A 22,007-nucleotide genomic window follows, 5' to 3' on the forward strand; every position below is an offset into this window, starting at 1 on the left:
TAGTTGGGCCCATAACTATTATTTTTTTTAACAATTTCGTATCAAAGGCTACAAAATTATTTTTCTCTCAAACAATATCAAATTGCCCTTTTTCTATCACCATACACAGCATCGGCCGTATCTGCCCGCATTCTAAATTATTGTATGTATATATATATAAGATATAACAAAATACGATGGCTGTTTTAAAAAATAATTGGCGACCTCAAAATTAACATTCTAAATTTGCTGTTCTTTCCCTAAATTCAAATTCATCTGTTCTCCCAAATTCGAAATCATTCTAAATTACATAATTGCTTGAAAAATTAATAAAACTAATATTTACGAATCACAGCTTAGAATATTCTCTGCACCTACGAAGTGTAAATACTGAATCACTTGCACTACTCTTCCCTTTTTTCCCTTACTTTTGCCATGCAAATAACTCCGCGCCGATTATGCTTCCCAGCCTGAAATGACGTCGTAGCTTTTTATCTGTGTATATAAAAATTATTTTTATTCAACTATGATATGATCGAAAAGTAATTTGTCTGCCAAAGAAATAATTTTTGATGTGCCTAAAAATAAAAATGGTCATTCGCCGAAATTAGTTTTGTCAACGTCTTATTCCTGCCTTATCCGCCCAACCATGTCTACAGCCCGAAGTTAAAAGTACCGGATTCATCACTACTCACTTAGTATATTAAATATATATCTTTATAGTATATATAAGCGGCTAAAGTATGTGTCGCCAATAGTTTATTGTTGCCACTCGTAAAAATGAGCGCGAAAATTAACGTTTCCGCAGTTTTTAATTAATATCTCGGCTTATTAAAGTCGTACGAAGATGAGAACGTTATCGATGGATTCGGAGAATTTTTTGGAATCCAAAGATACGCGTCTCGAATTTCAACTCGGCGCTGTTCCGTAGATATTCGAGAAAAAGAATTTGGCACGTAGCCAAATCCCTGTAATAGGGAAAACCCAAGAAAGTGGAAAATGTAGGGAAAAATTAGTTTTTAATTAATATCTCGGCTAATTAAAGTCCCAAGAAGACGCGTATGGTCAAAATTGCGTGCCACGGACCTGCCAATTCCAACGGTGTGCTTCGCTAAGCCCGGGAGCCAGTCGTTTCGGAGAAAATGATGTTACTTTACCCCATATATATATATATGAGGCTTAAGTGTCTGTTTGTCGCCGATAGTTTATTGGTTACTTGCGTAACTGTACTAGCCAATGGGGTGAAGTTGCCACGGCACAGGGTTGCCGTTTTAACTGAGACGTAGACAATTTCCTGTAAAACTTGCCTTTGCTATGACTACGCATAGGTCTCAGGGCCAAACATTTAAGCGTGTTGGCATTCTTTTACCTGAGCCTGCATTTGGACACGGTCAACTTTATGTTGCCTGTTCAGGAGTTCGTGAAAGACCGGACGTAAAATTAAAAATAATGGATGGTGCTCTGCAAGGCGAGCCTAAAAATGATGGAAAGATCTACACAAGAAATGTGTACAAAGAGATCTTTGACATGTGAATTAACATTTCATTATTTAAATCACCTTTATAGACTGAGCTAGCAGTGGGCTTTTAAGAAATGTATCGCCAGTGGTTTCCTTCATTGCACTCGGCCCACCAGCAGCCGAGCGGTAAAGTCACTGAACACTGGTAGTTCGGTCCGAGGTTCGAATCCCACGAACGGGCTGGCTGCATGGGTGTTTTAGTGGTTTTCCCCATGTGTAACATGTATATGAGGCAGTTTCCCTTAGAAAGTCCTCCACGAAGGTATCCCTCTCCTTAGGCAGATAGCCCTCGAGGCTTTGCCGTAATTAAATAACCTAACGTAACCTTCATTGCACTCTAAGCAAATAGAAGGGGGAAACACCGTGGGGCAAAAATAATTAAATAATAAATTTAAATGAATATTAATTTAATTTAGCAATTAATTAATAATTTATTAATTACTTAAATTAAGAAAAAGGTAAACACATAAACAGAAATCTAACAAATTATTATATTAATTTTAAATAGTTAAATAGAAAAAAAAAAGTATCGGACCTTGTGTATTTGATGCATATATACACTCTTTTGCAAAAAAAATCAAAGCACCATGAAGGAAGTGGTTGTTTTTGATGAAATTGAATACGTGTATGGCTCATACCCAGATAATATAATAATTAAAAAATCAAGGTCATAGTACATATTCACAGCTCACAATCTCCCATTAAGTGTTCAAATTAGTAGTTGGTCGAAACACCCCTGGCGGCAATGCATGCTTGAGTTCGTCGAGGAGGCAAGGAGTGGTAGTGGTTCCTAATGTCATTCTGCGTCACATTCTGCCAGGCATTCATGAGTTGTCGCTCCAGATCTGCCATATTTTGTGATGCTCGAATCTGGCGGCCTACTATGTCCCAGACATGCTCGATAGATGGTACGCGTTAGTCAAAAGGTTGAGAAACGCTGGTCTATACTGATTTTATATATATGTAAAATATCTTTCAAATAATAAATTAATAATAGCCCTTTGACTCCTGCCTTCCTTCTAAAAATAATATTTCTGGATTGCATCATTTCTAGATTAACCTATGCCACATAGCTTGCATAATGCTCATGACGTAGTAATTGGGAACCTAAATTCTGAGCGTGGGGACTAATTGGAAATCTTCCTCTTCGTGTGCTTCCATATAGGTTAACTATGCACTTTAACTTCTCTCTGTGTGCTGCTCGAATGTAATTTCGCTGTGGTAGCTTCCTATTGCAACAGTATCAAAAACGTTAATGTTTTGGAAATAGGCACTATTAGACTATCAAGTGAATTGTGGCGACAAATGTCAACTGGAAATAAAAAAAGGATTAAAACTGCCTCGACTGCCAAGCTTCTTTATCATTATGAAATCTACTTCTAAGTATCAAGTATCTTTGCAATCAGTATTTCTACGCTTTCTATATCTGCGCTCCTACATCAGTACTTCCTACTGTGTTCCTACATCAGTCAGAAATTTTGCTTTTATTTCATATATGCATAAAAAAATCCAAAACAGTAAATGTACAATAACTTTTATTATAATTTATGTGGAGTACAAAATATATAGATATATATAGTTAACTTGATTTTACATCTTCTGCAATGCAGGCGTCAATTTATTAAAACACTATTAATAACATACACACAATACATGAACCCAGGTCAAGGAATGTTTGATAAAAGTTTGTAGCAATCTTAATGTATAAATTTCAGTTTTACAAGGTACAAAATAATATTCAAACAGGTACAATATCTCACAGAAAATATGTAAAGAAAATAACTGATTACTCTTTTATGAATTCAACAACATACTTTCTGAAATTACTTTTCTTCAAACAGAATAATGAAATAATTGAAATAGTTTTAAAAAATTGCAAAATTTTTGCTATTTCAATATTTAGGAATTTAATACTAAAAAACCTATTAATATTTAAATTCAACACTTAAAATATATTAGAAATAACTAAGAAAGAGAAAAGAAAAAAAAAAAAAAAAAGTTCTAATCTAAGGCAAACTTATTAAAAAGTAATAGAGAAACTTTTTAACATTTTACAGAACAATGACTTAAGTTGGATTTTAAAATCTGCTGCTGTAATATGAAGTTCGTATATTGCCAATTAGTATATTAGAATTAAATATATATTAAAATAAAGCATCTACTTATCTTTACTTAGGGGGAAAAAAGATGCCGGGGGGGCTGAATTTTTTTCTCAGTTGAAGAAAATATAACCAGCAGAACATAAATTTATTTATAAATACATATTTACTTTTGAATTGATAAAAATATAAAATAATACAAAAAATTATTTTAAAAAAAGACACAACTAACTAACTGCAAATAGAAAATGTTCATAAACTTAAAATCAGGGTAACTTACAAAATGTTTCCCCTCGTCTATATAAACTAATATAAATATTTAATAAATCACAATACAAAATCATTCAATACACGAGTCTCAGCAATGTCCATAACTTTTTCATGAAAATATGCGACTTCTAGGAGGCAACTTTAAGTTAGACTTCTTTTGACACACCGAAGCCCTCATATTCTGTAACTCATAGAAACAGATAAGTATGCTTATTTAATGAAACTACAAAAGTTACTTCTGTTTTTATAGTATATTATTAACAGATTTAAGTAATTTAACCTGTACTTAAATATTTTAATAATTAGAAAGTACTTCAAATTTTTAACCACTTATATATATATATATATATATATGTATGTATATGAACAGCAAGTGGAGTGTTTATAAAATTTGGTTTGGAATCTGATTTGTTATATTACACAGCATACAAGACATTTTAATTAAAATGTACACCAAAATTTTAAGTACTACTTCCACTATTTCTCAATCAATAATTTAAGTTACTTTAATGGGTTTTGAACATATGGTAAGCTGACCAACAATGTTCACTGCATATTCTCCCTCTTTCATAAATGAAACTATGCAGGAATTTCATCAGGTAAAAGGTATTACCAATGTCCTTGTTTTTGTCTTAATACTTCATTTATAATATATTTCAATTATATCTTCAACTATTTGCAAATAAAGCATGAACATAATTGAATTATGGGCCTAAATTAAATAAGACCATAATATAATTAATCAAAATATAATTAAATAAATCTCACAAATCTCGCTTCAGAGCTGAGAATGATAAATATTAAATTAGAAAAATTTAAACAACCACATTTTCTTGCTTGTGGCATATTTCTGGTTTTATGCTCATTTGAAAAATATATAGCATATTTAATAGAATCATGGGTTAGAAGTTAATGATAAAATGAGTACAAGTTATTATAAAAGAGTAGAAATTAGCACATACAATAGAAGATTATTTATGTAAAAATTTATAACTAAAGTCTTTGCAATGAATAGTATACACAATAATATTTTTTTGAGATGTACTACTTGTTTTCCTTATATAAATAAATATGACTAAAAATGGGTTACATTTTAAAATTCTTCCTATAGACTGGAAGTAAGGTTCTGTGTAAATATAAACCATTAAATGATGTAAGTGCAACATCACTTAATGGTTTATTTTTTCCCAGTCTATTTACTTGAAAAAGGAATATGAGTTCAGGCTGTTGACCAGTAACTATTGAGAGGGAGGAAGGAGAAAAACTGGCTAGAGTTGTACCATAGCTTAGAAGCTGATTTTTCAGTACTGAATTTATTTAAACAAATGTTAAACCATCAGTACTTCAAATGGCTTAGATGATAATTAATTTTAGGATAGTGAAAACAACCTCAGTTAACTTGCTTTGCTGTTGCTGTTCCGTGGCATTATCAGTTAATAGATGGGAATTGTGACACTGTATTGCCTGAAGTGTTCTTGAGGGTGATAAATAATCTTGGGTGTTGAACTGATGTCTGAAATGTAGAAGCCAAATATTGTGCATCAAAACAAAAGTGTCTTGTTGCCCTATATTTGAATCTGTTTCTTGGTACAAGCACCAACTGAATCAAGGCCACTACATAGCTGCTTGGCAGCACTTTTAATGGATTATATGAGGATGTAATTGGTCGCCGAGGCCACTACCGACAACTCAGAAGACTCATATTCTAAAATACACTCTTGATATTCTTCAAGATATCAGCAACTTAGAAGAATGACATTCTATCACTGACTCAGAAGCAAATGACCAGAACACATTTTTGGATACATCTAATAAATACTGACATATATATCACTCCCCCCCCCATTCTTATGCCTTGAAGATAACAAAGTATAAAATTTCCCCTAATGCACAAATAGTTTATCATTTGTATTATGTATTTTGATTATGTCTAAGAGTTTGACTGAGTTTTTTCATGCTGAATTTAAATGGCTGAAAGATTTTACTAATAAGTGAAATGGTAATACTTATAAATCATTAATTTTTGAGTAGAAATGAATTTATAACTGCATAATAAAATATATGCAAAAAATTTTTATATATATATATATATATATATTAATCCATACCAACATTATTTAAATCTCTGCAAATGCTGTAGCTGAACAGAGCTCATATAATGGATAAATAATCTTCTACTGTAAACTTAAGCGTATTAAGGCTATAATAATGAACACAAAAAACCAACAAAAGTTAAACAGATAACTACATCAAAAATAAAAAATATCAGGCTGGAATTAAATCAAAGGAATGTTGAAATGTTTGATATAACAGTTTTAAGTATTATTAATCTTTTTTTATACAGGAAATATACTTCAATTTGATGATTTATTAATTTAGAGTTATTTGCTATTCATTTCATGTACAATATTTAAAGTTTTTTCTTTATTTTCAAAATCAAAATCAATTGACTTACTAGACTAAAATGATTTTCTACACAATGTAATAAAATGTAGAAGATCAAAACTGCAAAATGCAATTCTTAACTTACACTGCAAGAATATAAATAGTAACTGTGGAATATACACTTATAATGATTTAACATGAAAACATTTCTTTTCATTTGGCAGCACAATATTTATTAAATAGAAAAATCACACAAGTATAATACAGTAAAAAGCAGTCTGAGCATAGTATTTCATTTGTTATAATACTGTTTTTGAGTTAATCACATTCCTGTAAATATTTAAGACTAAACATTTCATACAAAATTCAACAGTTTGAGCACATTCTAAATATTTAATCTTCCCAAAATTTTTTGTTACAAAAATATATCAACAACATCATATAGATAACTTAAATTCATCTGAGAAGTAATAGAATAAAATAATATTTATAAAAATTACAATTTGGCAGGCTGGAAAGTAATTTCACTTTAAAGAGATGCAATGCAGCAAATTGAACACATGAATTTCTTTTACCAAGAATTATATTTTTTCTTTCCCCCAAAACCTTATTTACAGCATTAAAATTCAAAATGTACTTATCAAATTTTAAGAATATGATATAGTACGCTTTTTAGATTCATGTATAATGAAGAGTTATACATACATTTTCTAAACATGATTTGTGATGTATAAATACATTTACATAATCTATCAGCTTCCAAATGGATAACAGAATTAGAATAAATGTCCACCCTTTACTCCCATGCACTGTATACTGCATTAAAAAAAAAAAAAAAAAAAAAAGTAACTGGGAAAAGTTAGATACATAGAATTTTCTAGAGATGTGATACATTTGTCCATAAAATTTAGAAGCACAGTATACATAATCACAATTCTAAGAAATCCATCATAAACATAGTAACTATTTTAAGAGTTGAACATTTAATGGAGTTTTTAAGATTTTAATTAATAAAGCCATATGTTTAATCAGCAGAAATATCCTCAACAGCAGTTTGACAAAACGTTACTGTTTACATTAAAACATTCTTAAAATAAGATAGTTTACAGACTTTTACATATATATCACAGGAAATCATGAATTTCTGAGTTATTAAATGTTTAAGAAATTTTATATTAATTAGTTTACTTCTACGTAAGACAAAGGTACTAACAAAAAATACTTTTAAATGCAAAGGTCAGTATAAGGCCTAATATCATACAAAATCAAATTTGTATTCTTTGTTTAAAAAACTCCTACTTAGGTTTAAAAATCATGCACCTATAAAAAAATTTGATAATCTTAATTATTAGACTTTTCTCCTGACTTCAAGTATTTAATAAATTTTTTAAACAGAATGTGGAATAAAGAACTAAAGTAACTAAAGTCTTTGGATATTGTTTGAAATAATAAATTATTTATATAAATGTAACTGAGTAAAAATTACACATTCAGAGATGTAAAATTTCTGAATAAGTAACCTAAACTTGCAATTACATTGATAATAACTGCAAATATACCTTCAGAAAATGTACCACAAAAAACATTTCTAATTATAATTTTAAAAAATTAATTCTATCTTTTTAATTAAAAAATATTCTTTAAAAATACCTTTCCACATAACATTGAACTTTATGTTGCTTTTATAGTGACTCAGAATTCAGTTAATGTAAAGTAGAGCAATAAGGCCTTAAAAGAGTGCTGATGTTTTACTAAATTGGAGTTTTGAACAGATGAACAGAAACAGACTTTTAAGAAAGTATAAGCAATTCAAAGGGACAGAAGAACATGATTTATTAATAAGCCCTTTTTTTTTTTTTCTGATAGGAAAAAACAGCTTACTACTTTCAATCCGCTGATAAGATTATGTTTAAAAAATCTATACTATTTGGATTAAAAAAAACTATGTATTTATAAAATATTCTTTCACATCAAATCCTTAACTGATTAAATTCAGTGAATGATATTGTAATAAAATGTACAGCATGCTAAAAATCATCAAGACCTGATACAATAAAAAGCAGAATTTTTTTAAATAAAATACTGTACAAGTATACTATAGAAAAAGAATATATTATATGTATTATAATTACAATGAAACACATTATTATGAAAGTTACTGACTCTTGTTACAATTGTTTTTGAAATTAAATAATAAATAATTCACAAATTTAATGGCAACTTACTTAAAAGGCAAATGACCTCTTGCCTCCTACTCATATAAACTTTACACACAGTCTAATGAAAACAAATCTGCTACTTTAATGGGCTCAATATTTATCATAAGGTTCAGTACATTAAATGTGTACCTCGTCAGACAAACACATAAGAACAGATATAATTAAACAAGACATAAAGCCCTAATCACAGTGCAAAAATTAAAAAGCATGAGAGATGAAGAGAAATACTGGCCAATGCAATTAGAGGGACATAAATGAAATATTATGATAAAATTACCTACAATAAAATAAACAAATATGTGTAATTGTTTTTTAATTACTCTGCATACATTTAATAAAAATTCTATAAATACACAGCAACGGCAAAATTTCAAAATATGCCTTTTTGGAAGTGAATTTTGAGATATTCCAAATGCTTTTATAAATACTGTATAAATTTCATAAATAAAAACAACTGTAATTAGAATACAGTTTTTTACAGTAATACTTAAGCACAATCAAAATTTAAGCTTTATTTTGTTCGTAAATATGTACGATGATGGTTACTGCTAGAATCATGATTCTGAATCAAATAAAAATTCATTTTATTATTAAAAAAGCATTAAGACGTGTACAAAACTGCCTAATTTTTCAAGTGCAATTAACATATTATAGTAGATGACATGACAATATTCTTGACCTGTCTAAACCTGAAATTTTCTCATAAATAGAAAATAAAATGAAAATCATATCATAAATATAGCATATACTATAAAATATGTAATGTGATTTTTAATTGATACAGGCAAATATCCCCCCCCCATTTTAACCCATTTTTTGTTGATATGCAACATTTTGTACAATAGCTTCTAATTTAGTTACAGTTTTCTAGTATATTTACCCTTTTCATTACTGTATCCTTTTAATACCTTTGAATACCACAATATTATTTTGATACATTTCAGAATATTGTTAAGATCACTGTATCGTTTTATTTATTTTTTTTAATACTCCAAATATTTTAAATAAGATTACTTTCATACTAGCTACCATGCATACAGATCTCAAAAGATAGAAGATAAATTAGAAAATTAGCAATTTCAAATTTCAGTAGTTTCACATAAACTGCACAAAAAACTCACTACTCTCGATATAAATACATAAAAATTTTTGAGTACAGTTCTTCAGTAAAAAATATTCAATAAGAACCCAATTTTATCTATCACTGCTTGAAGCTTGTACAAGAATCCAGTGAAAGATTGATGATAAAAAAGAGAAATTAATCAGAAAAATAAAACTTTCAAACTGCACCAAATTAATGATTGCTCATGAATTCAGATAGTAAATAGGATATTTAAACAATTTTCAATGAAAAACCTCTTTTTGATCTGCAAATAGTGTTGAGGTTTGTTTTGAACCCATTTGTAAATTCCATTTATTTCAAGACACGCATTTTCTTGAGCGAATTCTTAAATATTTAAATATTCATCTCATCAATATTTGAAGAATAAAAATTTTTAAATAAGATGTTCTTATATATAATTCCCAAAATATAAGAGAAATTATTTAGCTTCAAAATAATACATGCATTAGACTAGTTCATAAATAATATTCAATGCTTCATTTCTATTATTTGTGATTTCCCTAATTTTCATTCAGATGAACAGATTCTAGCAATACCTAAGCACACGAGGAAGCAATTTATGAGCAATTGAGTTTGATTTTAACGCAAGTCAAAAACATGAGTAATACAATTACTCTTTCAACAATGAAAACATGGAATGCCCCGAGTCCCTTTAAAGCATTGTTCCTAAAGCTTATAGTCACTTTAGAAATGTACACTTGTCAACAATCATTAACCATTTTATCACTCTGACTTCACAGAGATCGTCGTAAACATTGAGACAAAACCTTTCACTACAGTGGAATGATACTAAACAATGACTTTGTACTGCCTCCAATGAATGAATAAAAACTGCATTCTTCTCAATATGAGGCTAAATAATTTCTTCATATTCTCTGCAAGAAAGGAAAAGGTCATTATATATTATACATAACAGTCTAAATTAATTACAAATTTATTTTCTAATCATTATTATTTTATATTTTATAATAGATAAACTGAATGTAAAATACTGCACAGCAGATTTGATAATTAAAATTTAGTTCATAATAATGAAGGGAAAATTTAATTTTATCTTTTGAACACTTGTCCTATTTAAATTTTAATGCTCCTCCATATAAACAAAAATTCAAACATCAGAACTATATTACAGCATAAATGTGTTATGATGATTTTAAATGAATATTCAAGGACAGAATTTAGTAGAAAACATTTCCTGAAATTTATTTTTAATGCAAAAGTAGTTGATGCAACAAAAACTTTATTACTACTACTAGTTTCACAATATATTTCTTTGAATTTTTTTTATTAAAATGAATTTTTACCTTTTTGAGAATTCCTATAAAGAGTCTCATAACATACAGTTAGTCAATAAAGTCTGTGTACATCAAGAAAAGTAATATCAAATCCAAATTTTAAGGTGCGAAAAGGGTAGTTTCTTAAAGTTTTATTTTTTAAATATTTAGTTTCAATAAGGGACTTTGAAATTATTTAACTGTAATATTTTCATATCTAATAATTTATGCACACTAATTTTTAAAAGATAAGTGGCCAGATATCAAAGCCAATAAAGTTTGCGTACAACGTGAAGGAGGCGGGGGATTTCATATCGAACTTTTAAACTTCAAATTTGAGAATGCAAAGAAGGTTACACTTTCAAGATCATTGACTTCTGAAGCAAATTTTACGTTGATTGGAAGTTGTTATTTCTATTTTCTTTGATGAAAATGACAACCAATAAAGAAATTCCTTTAGTTACGAGACAACTAATTATCAAATTGAGAGATGAAGGTAACACTCTTCGTTATATTGGTAAAACCATTGGAAAACCATTTTCTAGTGTGCAAAGAGTTATTCAAAACTATCTTGACACTGGTAGTCTTGCTGTAAAACCAAGATGTGGGAGACCGAAGAAGCTAACGTAGAGAGAAGAAAGAAAAATTCTTTTACGAATTAAACAAAATCCTAAACTTTCTGCTGCAAGCATTGCAAAAGACATTTTTTTAACTAGCAACAAGGAAATTTCTCCTGAAACTGTACGAAAAGTGCTGCGAAAGGCCAATTATCATGGACGCAAACCTAGGTCTAAGCCATACATTTCCGAGACAAATAGAAAGAAAAGAATTGCTTTTGCCAAAACATATTTAAACTCTTCGCAGGACTTCTGGAACAATGTAATTTGGTCAGATGAAAGTAAATTTACAATATTTAAAGTTAATGGCCACCCTATTGTATGGAGAAAACCAGGAACAGAACTGAATCTGAGAAATTTAAATCCAACTGTCAGACATGGAGCTGGCGATGTGATGGTATGGGGGTGTATGTCATCGAAAGGATTTGAAAATTTTCACATTATTGATAAAGTCATGGATAAGTATGTTTATCTGGATATTCTGAAGAAAAATCTACGAGACAGTGCTCGAAATTTAAACCTTTCTAATGCCTTTATTTTCCAACAAGACAACGATCCGAAACATACAGCTAAAATTGTGAAGGAATATCTCCTCTATAACACTCCAAGACAGTTGTGTACTCCTCCACAGTCACCAGACCTCAATCCAATCGAACATTTGTGGGCAAAATTGGAGAAACGAATTCAAAAACACAATATTACGTCGCAAAATGAGCTAATTAGCAAATTGCAGAAAGAATGGGGGAAATTTACATCGGATGACACTGAAAAACTAGTTCAGTCAATGCTTAGATGTCTGCAAACTGTTTTGAAGAATAAAGGATATCCTACAAAGTATTGAAGTAATGTAAAAAACTTATATTTTGCTTTTTGCTTTTTTTTTTTTTTTTTTTTTTTTTGAAAGTATACACAGACTTATTGGAGGGAATTTCTGAGTTTTTTTGACAAAACATATTTTTGAAAAAATGTAAAAAGTATTACACTGATATTGTTTACTTTTTATTTAAGCTTACAATTTTAGCTAATAGAAGAAAAAAATGCAATGATTAAAATACATTTTTCTATGCTTTAAGTCTTTTTTTTAAATTTAAAATTTAGTCTGTATGCAGACTTCTGTTGCTTTTGTGTCAAAACTGTATTTCTCCTTAAATACAGTTTTGACATTTATATTTTCATTTATACAGAGAAACATTAAATTTTCAGTCAGACAAATATCCAAAAATTTAAGAAATAGGACACAAATTTTGGTTTTAGTTACCTGATTTTAGTACTACCTAAATTTTAATTAGTAAATCAGATATACAATATATCTTTAACAATCATGAAATGACATCATGGCTGCTTAAGAACAAATTAGGAGAGATTTCTTTGCCACAAGTCTATGGCGCATTTTCTACATTTTCAAAATAAAACAAATTATTTGTGATCATCCAAAATTATTACAGTGAAATATAAATGGATCAGATCATTAAATTCCTAATAAAGGGTGCTTTCTGATTGCCAGCATGCTAAGCAGCCTTCCCCACATGAAAAATCCGCAACTCATTGGTGACTTTGCGAGGATTTTTCAAGGAAGTTGCTTTGCAATGTAGGAAACTGTTCTGCAGACCATTCCAAATATTAAAAATGAGCATTCTGGAATAGCCATTTTTTCCGATAGCTGGAAGGGACACAGCAACCATACACTTTCAGAAGTTGGCTATAAGCAATGTAAAGGGAACCACAGAAAGTGGCACCACACCCAACATGCTAAACGATTTTAAAATTCGACGAACTGCTACCCATCTAAGCCTATTTCATTAAATTTATCTCTGAAAAGATGTAGCAAGCCCCTTCCTTCCAAAAACGGGCTGCTTTGAAGAAATTTTAAAGGCTATAGCTGAAGAGTATGTTCTGGCTGTACAAATGTAAATATCAGCCATACAGATTTTTCTTTTTCTCTTAAAATTTCTTGCTATAAAATGCTTCTACTTGTTGTTATTTATGAACAGAACCATAGGACCATAAAGACAGCTAATTCACAAAGCTGCTAATGAGCTGGTAACTATCTATGTGTATGGGGGGGATAATCAGAAAATAAACAAAAAAATCATTTAATATCTCTAAAAGATTTAAAAATTATATTTTATATATAATACATTTATTTTACACACATATAACAAGACAAAAATTCAAGATATAGTATAAAAATTTACCTCAAAAAAAGACTTGACAAGGAACATGAGCTAATGTCTCTTCATATGCAAAGATAAATGATCAGATCTAGAGAAAGACCTCTGGCATAGCTGGCACTTAAATGGTTTTTGGCCAGTATGCTTTCTGTAATGCCGGGTGAGTTCATCTGAACGAGCAAACTTCCATGTACAGCCAACCCATGAACATGAGTAAGGTTTCTCTCCTGAAAAATGATACATACTTAAAACTAACACAAAACAAAATGAACAGTTTCCTCACTTTGCTTTAAATAAGATGTTGAGTTAATTACATAAAAGTACTACAGTTATATAATGTATCTGAATATATATATATTAATATTCAGATGCATTTTGAAGACTTGCAATAGCTACCTCCACCCTTAAGGACAATGAAGGATTATGAAGAATTGTGATTGCCCTGACAATAATAGTTTTGCAGTTTCAGCATCTTTTTGAACAAAATGCATGCCTAGACAACAGGGTATAAAAAGGATGCTGAGCCACCCAACGAGGATAGTGGTTAGTGACTTGTACTGCCGTACCGTAGGGCCTGGGTTAGAATCCTGGAGAAGGCATAGAAGTTTAAGAATGTATAGTGTTTGTGTGGCATGGGACACTCTAAATGTGTGATCAGCCAAAAGTCCACTCCAGATATTAGTGGTAAAGGAAGGGGAATGGGAGATCCTCAAACCCACCCTTCTGGGGTGCTCTCTCGGAGCTGAGCAACGTCATACTGTTACCTGTATGGTTCCCAAGGCTGTTGCCAACGACAGGCGCTATCTTGCATTCCTTGCCATGATGAATTTCGTGGGCTTTTTCTGATAACAGATAAATGAGATTAGTCACATCAGAAAGATGCTGAGATTGTAAGGAAGGATCCTGCTCTGACACTTGGCATGCTTCCCTGTGGCTGACTGAATAAGGTCATTAAACAATGGTAAGACCTACTGATCTGAGCTTAAATGTGTGTAAATGGGATAGTTTCACAAATACTTTCTTTCTGTTCTTCATGTGTAATATAACTGCAAATCACTTTTCCTTAGAAAGTCCTCTATGAAAGCATCTCTCCCCTTAGGCAGATAGCCTTAAAAACGTAACCATAATCTAGTTAAATCCAATTTCTTCTTGATACCCTACTTCTCTTCAATATTGAAAATAAATTTTTAGGCATTCATATCATTGTGAGCTACCATTTCCTTCACATAAGAAGAAATTAACAATTTATTACAAAAAATTAATTAGAAATAGCACAGTAAACAATTCCTCCTTAGTGTATGAGAAATATCAGCAACTATGAAAATAACTTTCAGAGTAAACTCATAATTCAGCTAATGCTAAATCTCATAGCTAAATAACAAGTTCAAGCTTTCTGAGCTGTATGTATAATGCAAAATGGACACAAATCTAATGGAGCCTGCATTTCTAGTAATTTTGAGAAAGATTTATTTAGTTGAACATATCTTGCACTTCTTTTAAACTATTTTTATAATTTGAACATTGCCATAATCAAATAAAAACACTTCTACAGTCAAAAGTCATTAATTCAGACACCCATAATCCGGACCTCAAAGCTAAAAACATTCTGCACATGCGCATAGGCATTTACGCATGCGTGTAAGACCTTTATGACTGCGCATATGCATGTGCACAAGCGCAGAATACGTTCTCGTGTGCGCGTTTAATGTATAACAGATGATATAAGCTAAAATTATCTAATTATCTATTTCAGTTAATGTTGATGATTGCATTGTTCCTTAATCTTCGAATTGGATCCGGCTTATTATTTTTTGCAGACCGTAAGAGCAATTTTATAAAAGTAAACTTGAACTTTCGATTATGTCAAATAGAATTTCCAATGCTGGAGCTCCCAAAGGATCTACAAAACGAAAGTATGTTTCGATGTCCATCAAACAAAAAGTGGAATTGCTGCAAAAAATGGATAAAGACATGAAGAAGGTGACAGAGAGGTTAGTGAAAACGAAAAAATTTCGATTGACAAGTTAGTCGGTATTCTCGGCACAGCAATTACAGGACTTGAACAGCGGAACATCGTAACTGAACAAGAAATTATGTCTGTTTATGAATTAAAAAGAAAGTATTATCACATAAAACGAAGTAACTTAAACAACTTACATTGAAAGAAATGTTTAATAAGTAAACAAATAAATATTAAGCTTTTTTTTTTTGTAAATTTTGATACCGTTTAGATCATAATTGTTCTTTATTTCATAAATTACGGTTTCATATTTTTAATTTCAGAATTTCTGAATTCCATCTTATGAGATTTAAACTGATGATCTATAATCCGGAAAAATCGATAATTCGGAACTCCCGACGAGTCTGGATGTATGTTTCGAAGTCCATTAAACAAAAAGTGGAATTGCTGCAAAAAATGGATAAAGGCATATCCTTTGTTTATCTAGCCATTCCGAAATCTGTTTATCAATTTCACGCTGCTCTGCAGCGGGGGGACGCCGCGGTGTGCAACGAATTGGAAGTTGATCTGTCAGCACTATCCTTATCTTCAGGGCAGATGTTTTTATTTTATTTGGCTTATAATTCCTTACTAAATGTAGTATTTAATCTCGATGTACTCCGTCTTTGATATGATTTAAATCAAATTCCTCGTCATTATAATTCACTTCCGATAGCGAAGAAAGTAAAGTAAACAAATAAATATTAAGCTTTTTTTTTTTGTAAATTTTGATACCCTTTAGATCATAATTGTTCTTTATTTCATAAATTATGGTTTCATATTTTTAATTTTATAATTTCTGCATGCCATCTTATCAGATTTAAATTGATGATCTATAATCCGGAAAAATCGATAATCCGGAATCGCTGAAGTCCTGACGAGTCCGGATTAACGACCTTTGACTGTATATATTTGCAGATAAACACAACAACATTTCATTTTGTTCTCATTGTTTTATTAAAATTTTCTTATACCTAACCAGTACCCGAAACATGTTATCCATCACATTTCGATAAAAGACTAGCAAACAAATACACATCAACATCAGAGGTCAAGACTGGAAAAAGGTACATTTCGGTCAGTCTTTTCAAATAAGACACAGAAGAAAATCATGCCGACACAGCATAGGTAGTTAGGCAAGAGGTTAAGATATTTTAAGTTAATGATTTAAGTCTTTACTATAATTTCTTTCTGTATTCCTCACCAGAATGGAATTAGATTTGTGTGTATTTAAGCAGAGGGTTTTGAATCTTTCACAGTTTCTGTCAACTGTGTCTTGCTATTAGTATCTCCCTATCGAATGTTTCCCCCTCCTTTTCCGAGCAGTAGATTTTTTTTCTTCTATTAAAAAAAAATTACAAAATTTTCAGAAATAAATACTATTTTTACTTTGATTTGAAACATTTTAAAACAGTTTATTTTTTAAATGTTCACAGCTAGTATACCATTCATTTCAACAGAAGCAGTTTCTTAGTATATTATTTAATGATATAATGCAGCATTCTTCACTTTAAAGAACAATGATTTATAATTTAATAGTATTATTAAGAAAAAGCTAATAATGTTTTATTGTTTTAGGCCTTTTAGATGATAACGACAGCAGTATTTCTGACAATAAGAGAAATTTTTCTCCTATAAAGAACTTTTGCTTGGTGAAATTAAAGCAGAAAATGAATGAAGCTCTTACATATTTTATCAAAGCAGATTGCTCACCTGTATGAGTTCGTTTATGGGCTTTTAAATGTGAACTTTTGGTGTAAACCTTCTCACAGCCCACAAAATCACATTTATGTGTTTTTCTCCTTCGTAGGTTTTCAGAATAAATGTCTACTCCATCCTTTACCACGTTACTGGGTAGACCAATGCTTTCATTAAACATTTTAGAGGCATTTAGCAAAGGATTACAGATAACCATACGATCTTCAGGCTGCTCTAACAAGCCCTTCTGTAACAGGTTGTTAAAGAAGCTTGGTTCCTTTTCCATGTGAAACATAGCACTAAAAAAGAAATTAATATAAACTATATTATTTATATTCCATATACTTTACAAGAGGAAAAAACAAAATACAATTCAGCCATTACTTCAACTTACATTGATGCCTCTTTTATCCTTTGGAGAGAAAGTAAGGTTGAAGAATCTGGCTTAGATATGGGATCTGATATTTCTTCATCTGAATTAAAATCTAGTAAAATAAAAACAACTTACTTACACAGTTCAAAGAAAATATAATAAAAAAAAAGTTTTAGATTAGTTGAATAAATAAATAAACCAGCAGTAGATTTAACTTATGTATACATTTAATTAGTCTTAATTTAAATAAGAATTTGCTGAATCAATTTACATCATAATATTTTATTTACTACAGTCAAAAGTCGTTAATCCGGACTCGTCGGGACTTCGGCGATTCTGGATTATAGATCATCAGTTTAAATCTGGTAACATGGCATGCAGAAATTATAAAATTAAAAATATGAAACCATAATTTATGAAGTAAAGATCAATTACGATCTAAAGGGTATCAAAATTTACAAAAAAAAGCTTAATATTTATTTGTTAACATTATTAAACATTTCTTTCAATGTAAGTTGTTTAAGTTGCTACGTTTTATGTCATAATACTTTCTCTTTAATTCTATAAACAGACATAATTTCTTCTTCAGTTACAAAGTTCCGCTGTTCAAGTCCTATAATTGCTGTGTCGAGAATACCGACTAATTTGTCAATCGAAATTTTTTCGTTTTCAATAACCTCTGTGTCACTTTCTTCTCTATCAGAAGCAAATTATAATGACGAGGAATTTGATTTATATCATATCAAAGACGGAGTACATCAAGATGAAATACTACATTTAGTAAGGAATTAAAAGCCAAATGAAATAAAAACATCTGCCCTGAAGATAAGGATAGTGCTGACAGATCAACTTCCAATTCATTGGGCGTCGCGGCATTCCCCCCCTCCCCCGCCGCAGAGCAGCGTGAAATTGATAAACAGGTTTCGCAATTCTACTTTTTGTTTAATGGACTTCGAAACATACTTTCGCTTTGTAGATTCTTTACATATTAGTAAATATATATCAGAAATTCTATTTGACATAATCGAAAGTTCAAGCTTACTTTTATAAAATTGCTTTAACAGAGTGCAAAAAATAATAAGCCGAATCCAATTCGAAGATTAAGGAACAACGCAATCTGCAACATTAACTGAATTAGATAATTTTAGCTTAGCTTATACCGTCTTGAGGTCCGGATTATGGGTGTCTGAATTAATGACTTTTGACTGTATATATATTCTCTAAAACAGTAGTTCTGAGCAGTGGAGTAGCGTGCATAAACTGGCGCCTGGGGCAAAATACCATTTTAGAGCCCCCAGGGAAAAACACAGTGATATGATGAAAATCTTGTTTGGAGACCATTCGGCACCCAAGGCATCATACACACCCTTGCCCCCCTCGCTACGTCACTGGTTCTGAGACTTTTTTTACCCAATACATCCCTTCCACCATTGTTAGACAATCATTCCCCTTCCCGCAGCTTGAAAAATATATTTGCATTTATTTAAATTTAGATTATTTTTTAATATGTTTTATAAATTAAACAAGAAAAACAATAAAAATGTTGATAAATACCAAAATTGATAAATTGAAAGGAAGAAAGGGGGGAAGAAAAAAAATTTTCATGTGATATCATGATATTTCAACAAGAGTGTAGGCACAGATTGCTGAAAAAATATTTATATTCAATGTCAAGAACTTTTTAATAAAAGAAATGGAGAGTTGAACTGACATCTGACTATTATGTGGTACTTCATTACCATGAATGGTACAGTAACTAAAGATGATGATGCAGAAATTTAGGAGATAATAAACACTTATCTCTGAAATTAAAAGTTATAATTTTTAGAATACTAAGGAGGCTCAATTAAATCAAAAGCACCATAATATTCATAATAAGGCCAGTAACTTTATATTATGAACAAATTTATATGATTATTTTTGAAAATTTCAGGTAATTTTTAAAATATTCTGTGAGTATCAGGTTCTTTTTACAAATATCAAATAAATCCAAGAAATTAAAAATTTTTTAAAAAATATTTTATTAGCTTACTTTTATATTTTAATACTTCTACATTACGTTAGAATTCTCATAAAAATAAACTAACATAATCCTTTCCAAAATCCGAATCAGAAACTTGGAATTATTCTAAATTTTGTTAGTTATCTGGAATATGTGATCCAAGTCATTTTCAAAAGTTGTATAAAGTCGCCCTCTCTATGCCTGTGAATATCAAATTGTGATCATCGTTTTTATTTTCTAATTTAAAAAAATTCGTATGTACAGTTAAAATGTATAAAAAAAATTGTCTAATTAAATGATAATCTAATCTTGAAATAATAATGTTGAATCAGTATCTCCCAGCCTGACATTTTAATACAAATAATTAATTGTGAAATTCCTTTGTTTAATTCAAAATTTAATGGATTCTAAATTCTCTATCCTTTCGGCCTCTACAGTGACACCTCTTCAAATAGGTGAGAATCATTTCTCCATCTCCTGCTAGTGCAAATCCTAGGTCATGAAAGCTTTGCAAATTTAGTGAATGCTCTTTAAATTTTATCTTTTTTTCCCCCTCCCCTCTGTAAAATTACTCTGTACATATACTTATATGTGTGTGTCTGCAAATGATTTTACAAGGAATTTTTTCTGCTTAGATGATATTTTAAAAACAAAACAAAAGAAAAAAAATGATATCCATTTTTAAGCAATCGTCTCTCTTTATGAACTTCCTTAATGCAGTGTAAAGTCAATGTCAGGATTTCGCCCAATCTGGATTTTAGATCATCAGTTTATATCTAATAAGATAATATGTAGACAAGGTAACATAAGCTTATCACTTACTGTTTAGGTCAGATACACTGTAAAAAATTCAGTAAGGTTAATAAAAAAAACTCATGGAAATTGGGATGCCATGGACTATTTGAAAAATTATAACAAGGACATTCTAAGTAACTTTACAGAGATTATAACTGTAAAGGTTACAGAAGCTTGGCATGTAATGTTACAAGAAGTAACTGTGTAAGCAAAACATAGTCTTCATGCATGGGTTACCAAAATATGTATCTGTAATGGTTACAGATGATTAATCTATAATGTTACAAGAAATAACTGTGTGAAGATAACATATTTTTTGTATGTGAAATACCAACGGATGTTTGATCTGTAACATTACAAGAGATAATACTGTAAGCAGAAAGTACTTTTCAATGTGGATCATCAAAAGATGTATTTGTAGATTACTGAAATTCTGCTTGTATGGTTACAGCAAGTGATTATGTAAGCAGAATGTGCATTTTGTATATGAACTATCAGAAGATATCTATAAAAGTTGCAGATATTTGGCTCAAGGTTATTTAAGGTTCTTCCAAGTAATTACACGTGTAGAACATGTTATTCTTATGTGAAATACACAAATGTTACAAATATGCTAATATTACTACAAATAATTATGCATGTATAAGATGTCTACTGCATGTGAAATGTCTACATATGTTTCTCCTGTGCAATGTAATGCAACTTATTATAATGAAATACACTGCATTATGTTTTTTGAGTAAAGGAAAAGTGTGCAATTTTAGCCATTATTCAGTTATTTTAAGAAATAATTATATTACATACTCCAAGTAAAATAATGCATTTTCTTTCAAAATAGTCACAATATTATGTTAAAAAAAGTTAAAATTAATATGCTTCTTTTACATCTACCTAATTTTCCTTTATTGAATTTTAAAATAAAAGACATCTGAAAATGATATGTACATCATGGGATATCAGGATTAAAAACAGTATACCATGCTTGATGCTTTTGTGGTAATAAATGAGTTATTATCTAGAATTCCCCCTACCCCAAAGAGTATAATCTAAGTTGAGAGTGCAGTTACATTTGATTATAGTAAAAGATATTTTAATGAAATTGTGTTTCAATAAGCGATTAAAAATAAATTTTGTCCAAATTAAAAAATAAATAAATAAATAAAAGATATTACAAAACTAAAATTGAATTTAACAATGAATTTAATTCTTTTATACACAACTGTTTGTTAATCCTTTAACTGAACTAATTTTAATTCTTACAAATCATATAAAAATGTATTTTTATACGCTATGCTGAATTGCAACTGATTTTCATTTTCCTCACCATAGTATATAACTTGCTTGTAAATTATATGCACTTCTTTTAATTTAAAAATCATCTAACTATGAACTATTAGTTTTAAATTAATAACAGACTTGTAAAAACAAACAGTTTTAATGTTAATGTTTACCACCTTTACAAAACTTGAAATATATAATTATTT

The 22,007-nt window shown here is 30.0% G+C and overlaps 1 protein-coding gene across 3 annotated transcripts in view; it reads right to left on the reverse strand.

The window, feature by feature from the left end:
• Positions 1-3,016: 3,016 nt before the first annotated feature.
• The window catches only part of LOC118204059 (uncharacterized), a 126,509-nt gene continuing 107,518 nt past the window's right edge, over positions 3,017-22,007 (reverse strand). For all 3 annotated transcript variants that reach the window (XM_035376382.2, XM_085810384.1, XM_085810385.1), the window contains exons 4-7: positions 17,748-17,838; positions 17,369-17,652; positions 13,681-13,883; positions 3,017-10,469 (exon numbers count right to left, since the gene is read on the reverse strand). In XM_035376382.2, coding sequence (XP_035232273.1) covers positions 13,711-13,883; positions 17,369-17,652; positions 17,748-17,838 — 548 coding nt within the window. In that variant the 3' untranslated portion in view covers positions 3,017-10,469; positions 13,681-13,710. The remainder of the gene's footprint in view (positions 10,470-13,680; positions 13,884-17,368; positions 17,653-17,747; positions 17,839-22,007) is intronic.

The sequence above is a fragment of the Stegodyphus dumicola genome, chromosome 2 (assembly GCF_044657685.1).
Source record: "Stegodyphus dumicola isolate Sdum_Otavi_A_Nest chromosome 2, ASM4465768v1".
Classification (NCBI taxonomy): Eukaryota; Metazoa; Arthropoda; class Arachnida; order Araneae; family Eresidae; genus Stegodyphus; species Stegodyphus dumicola.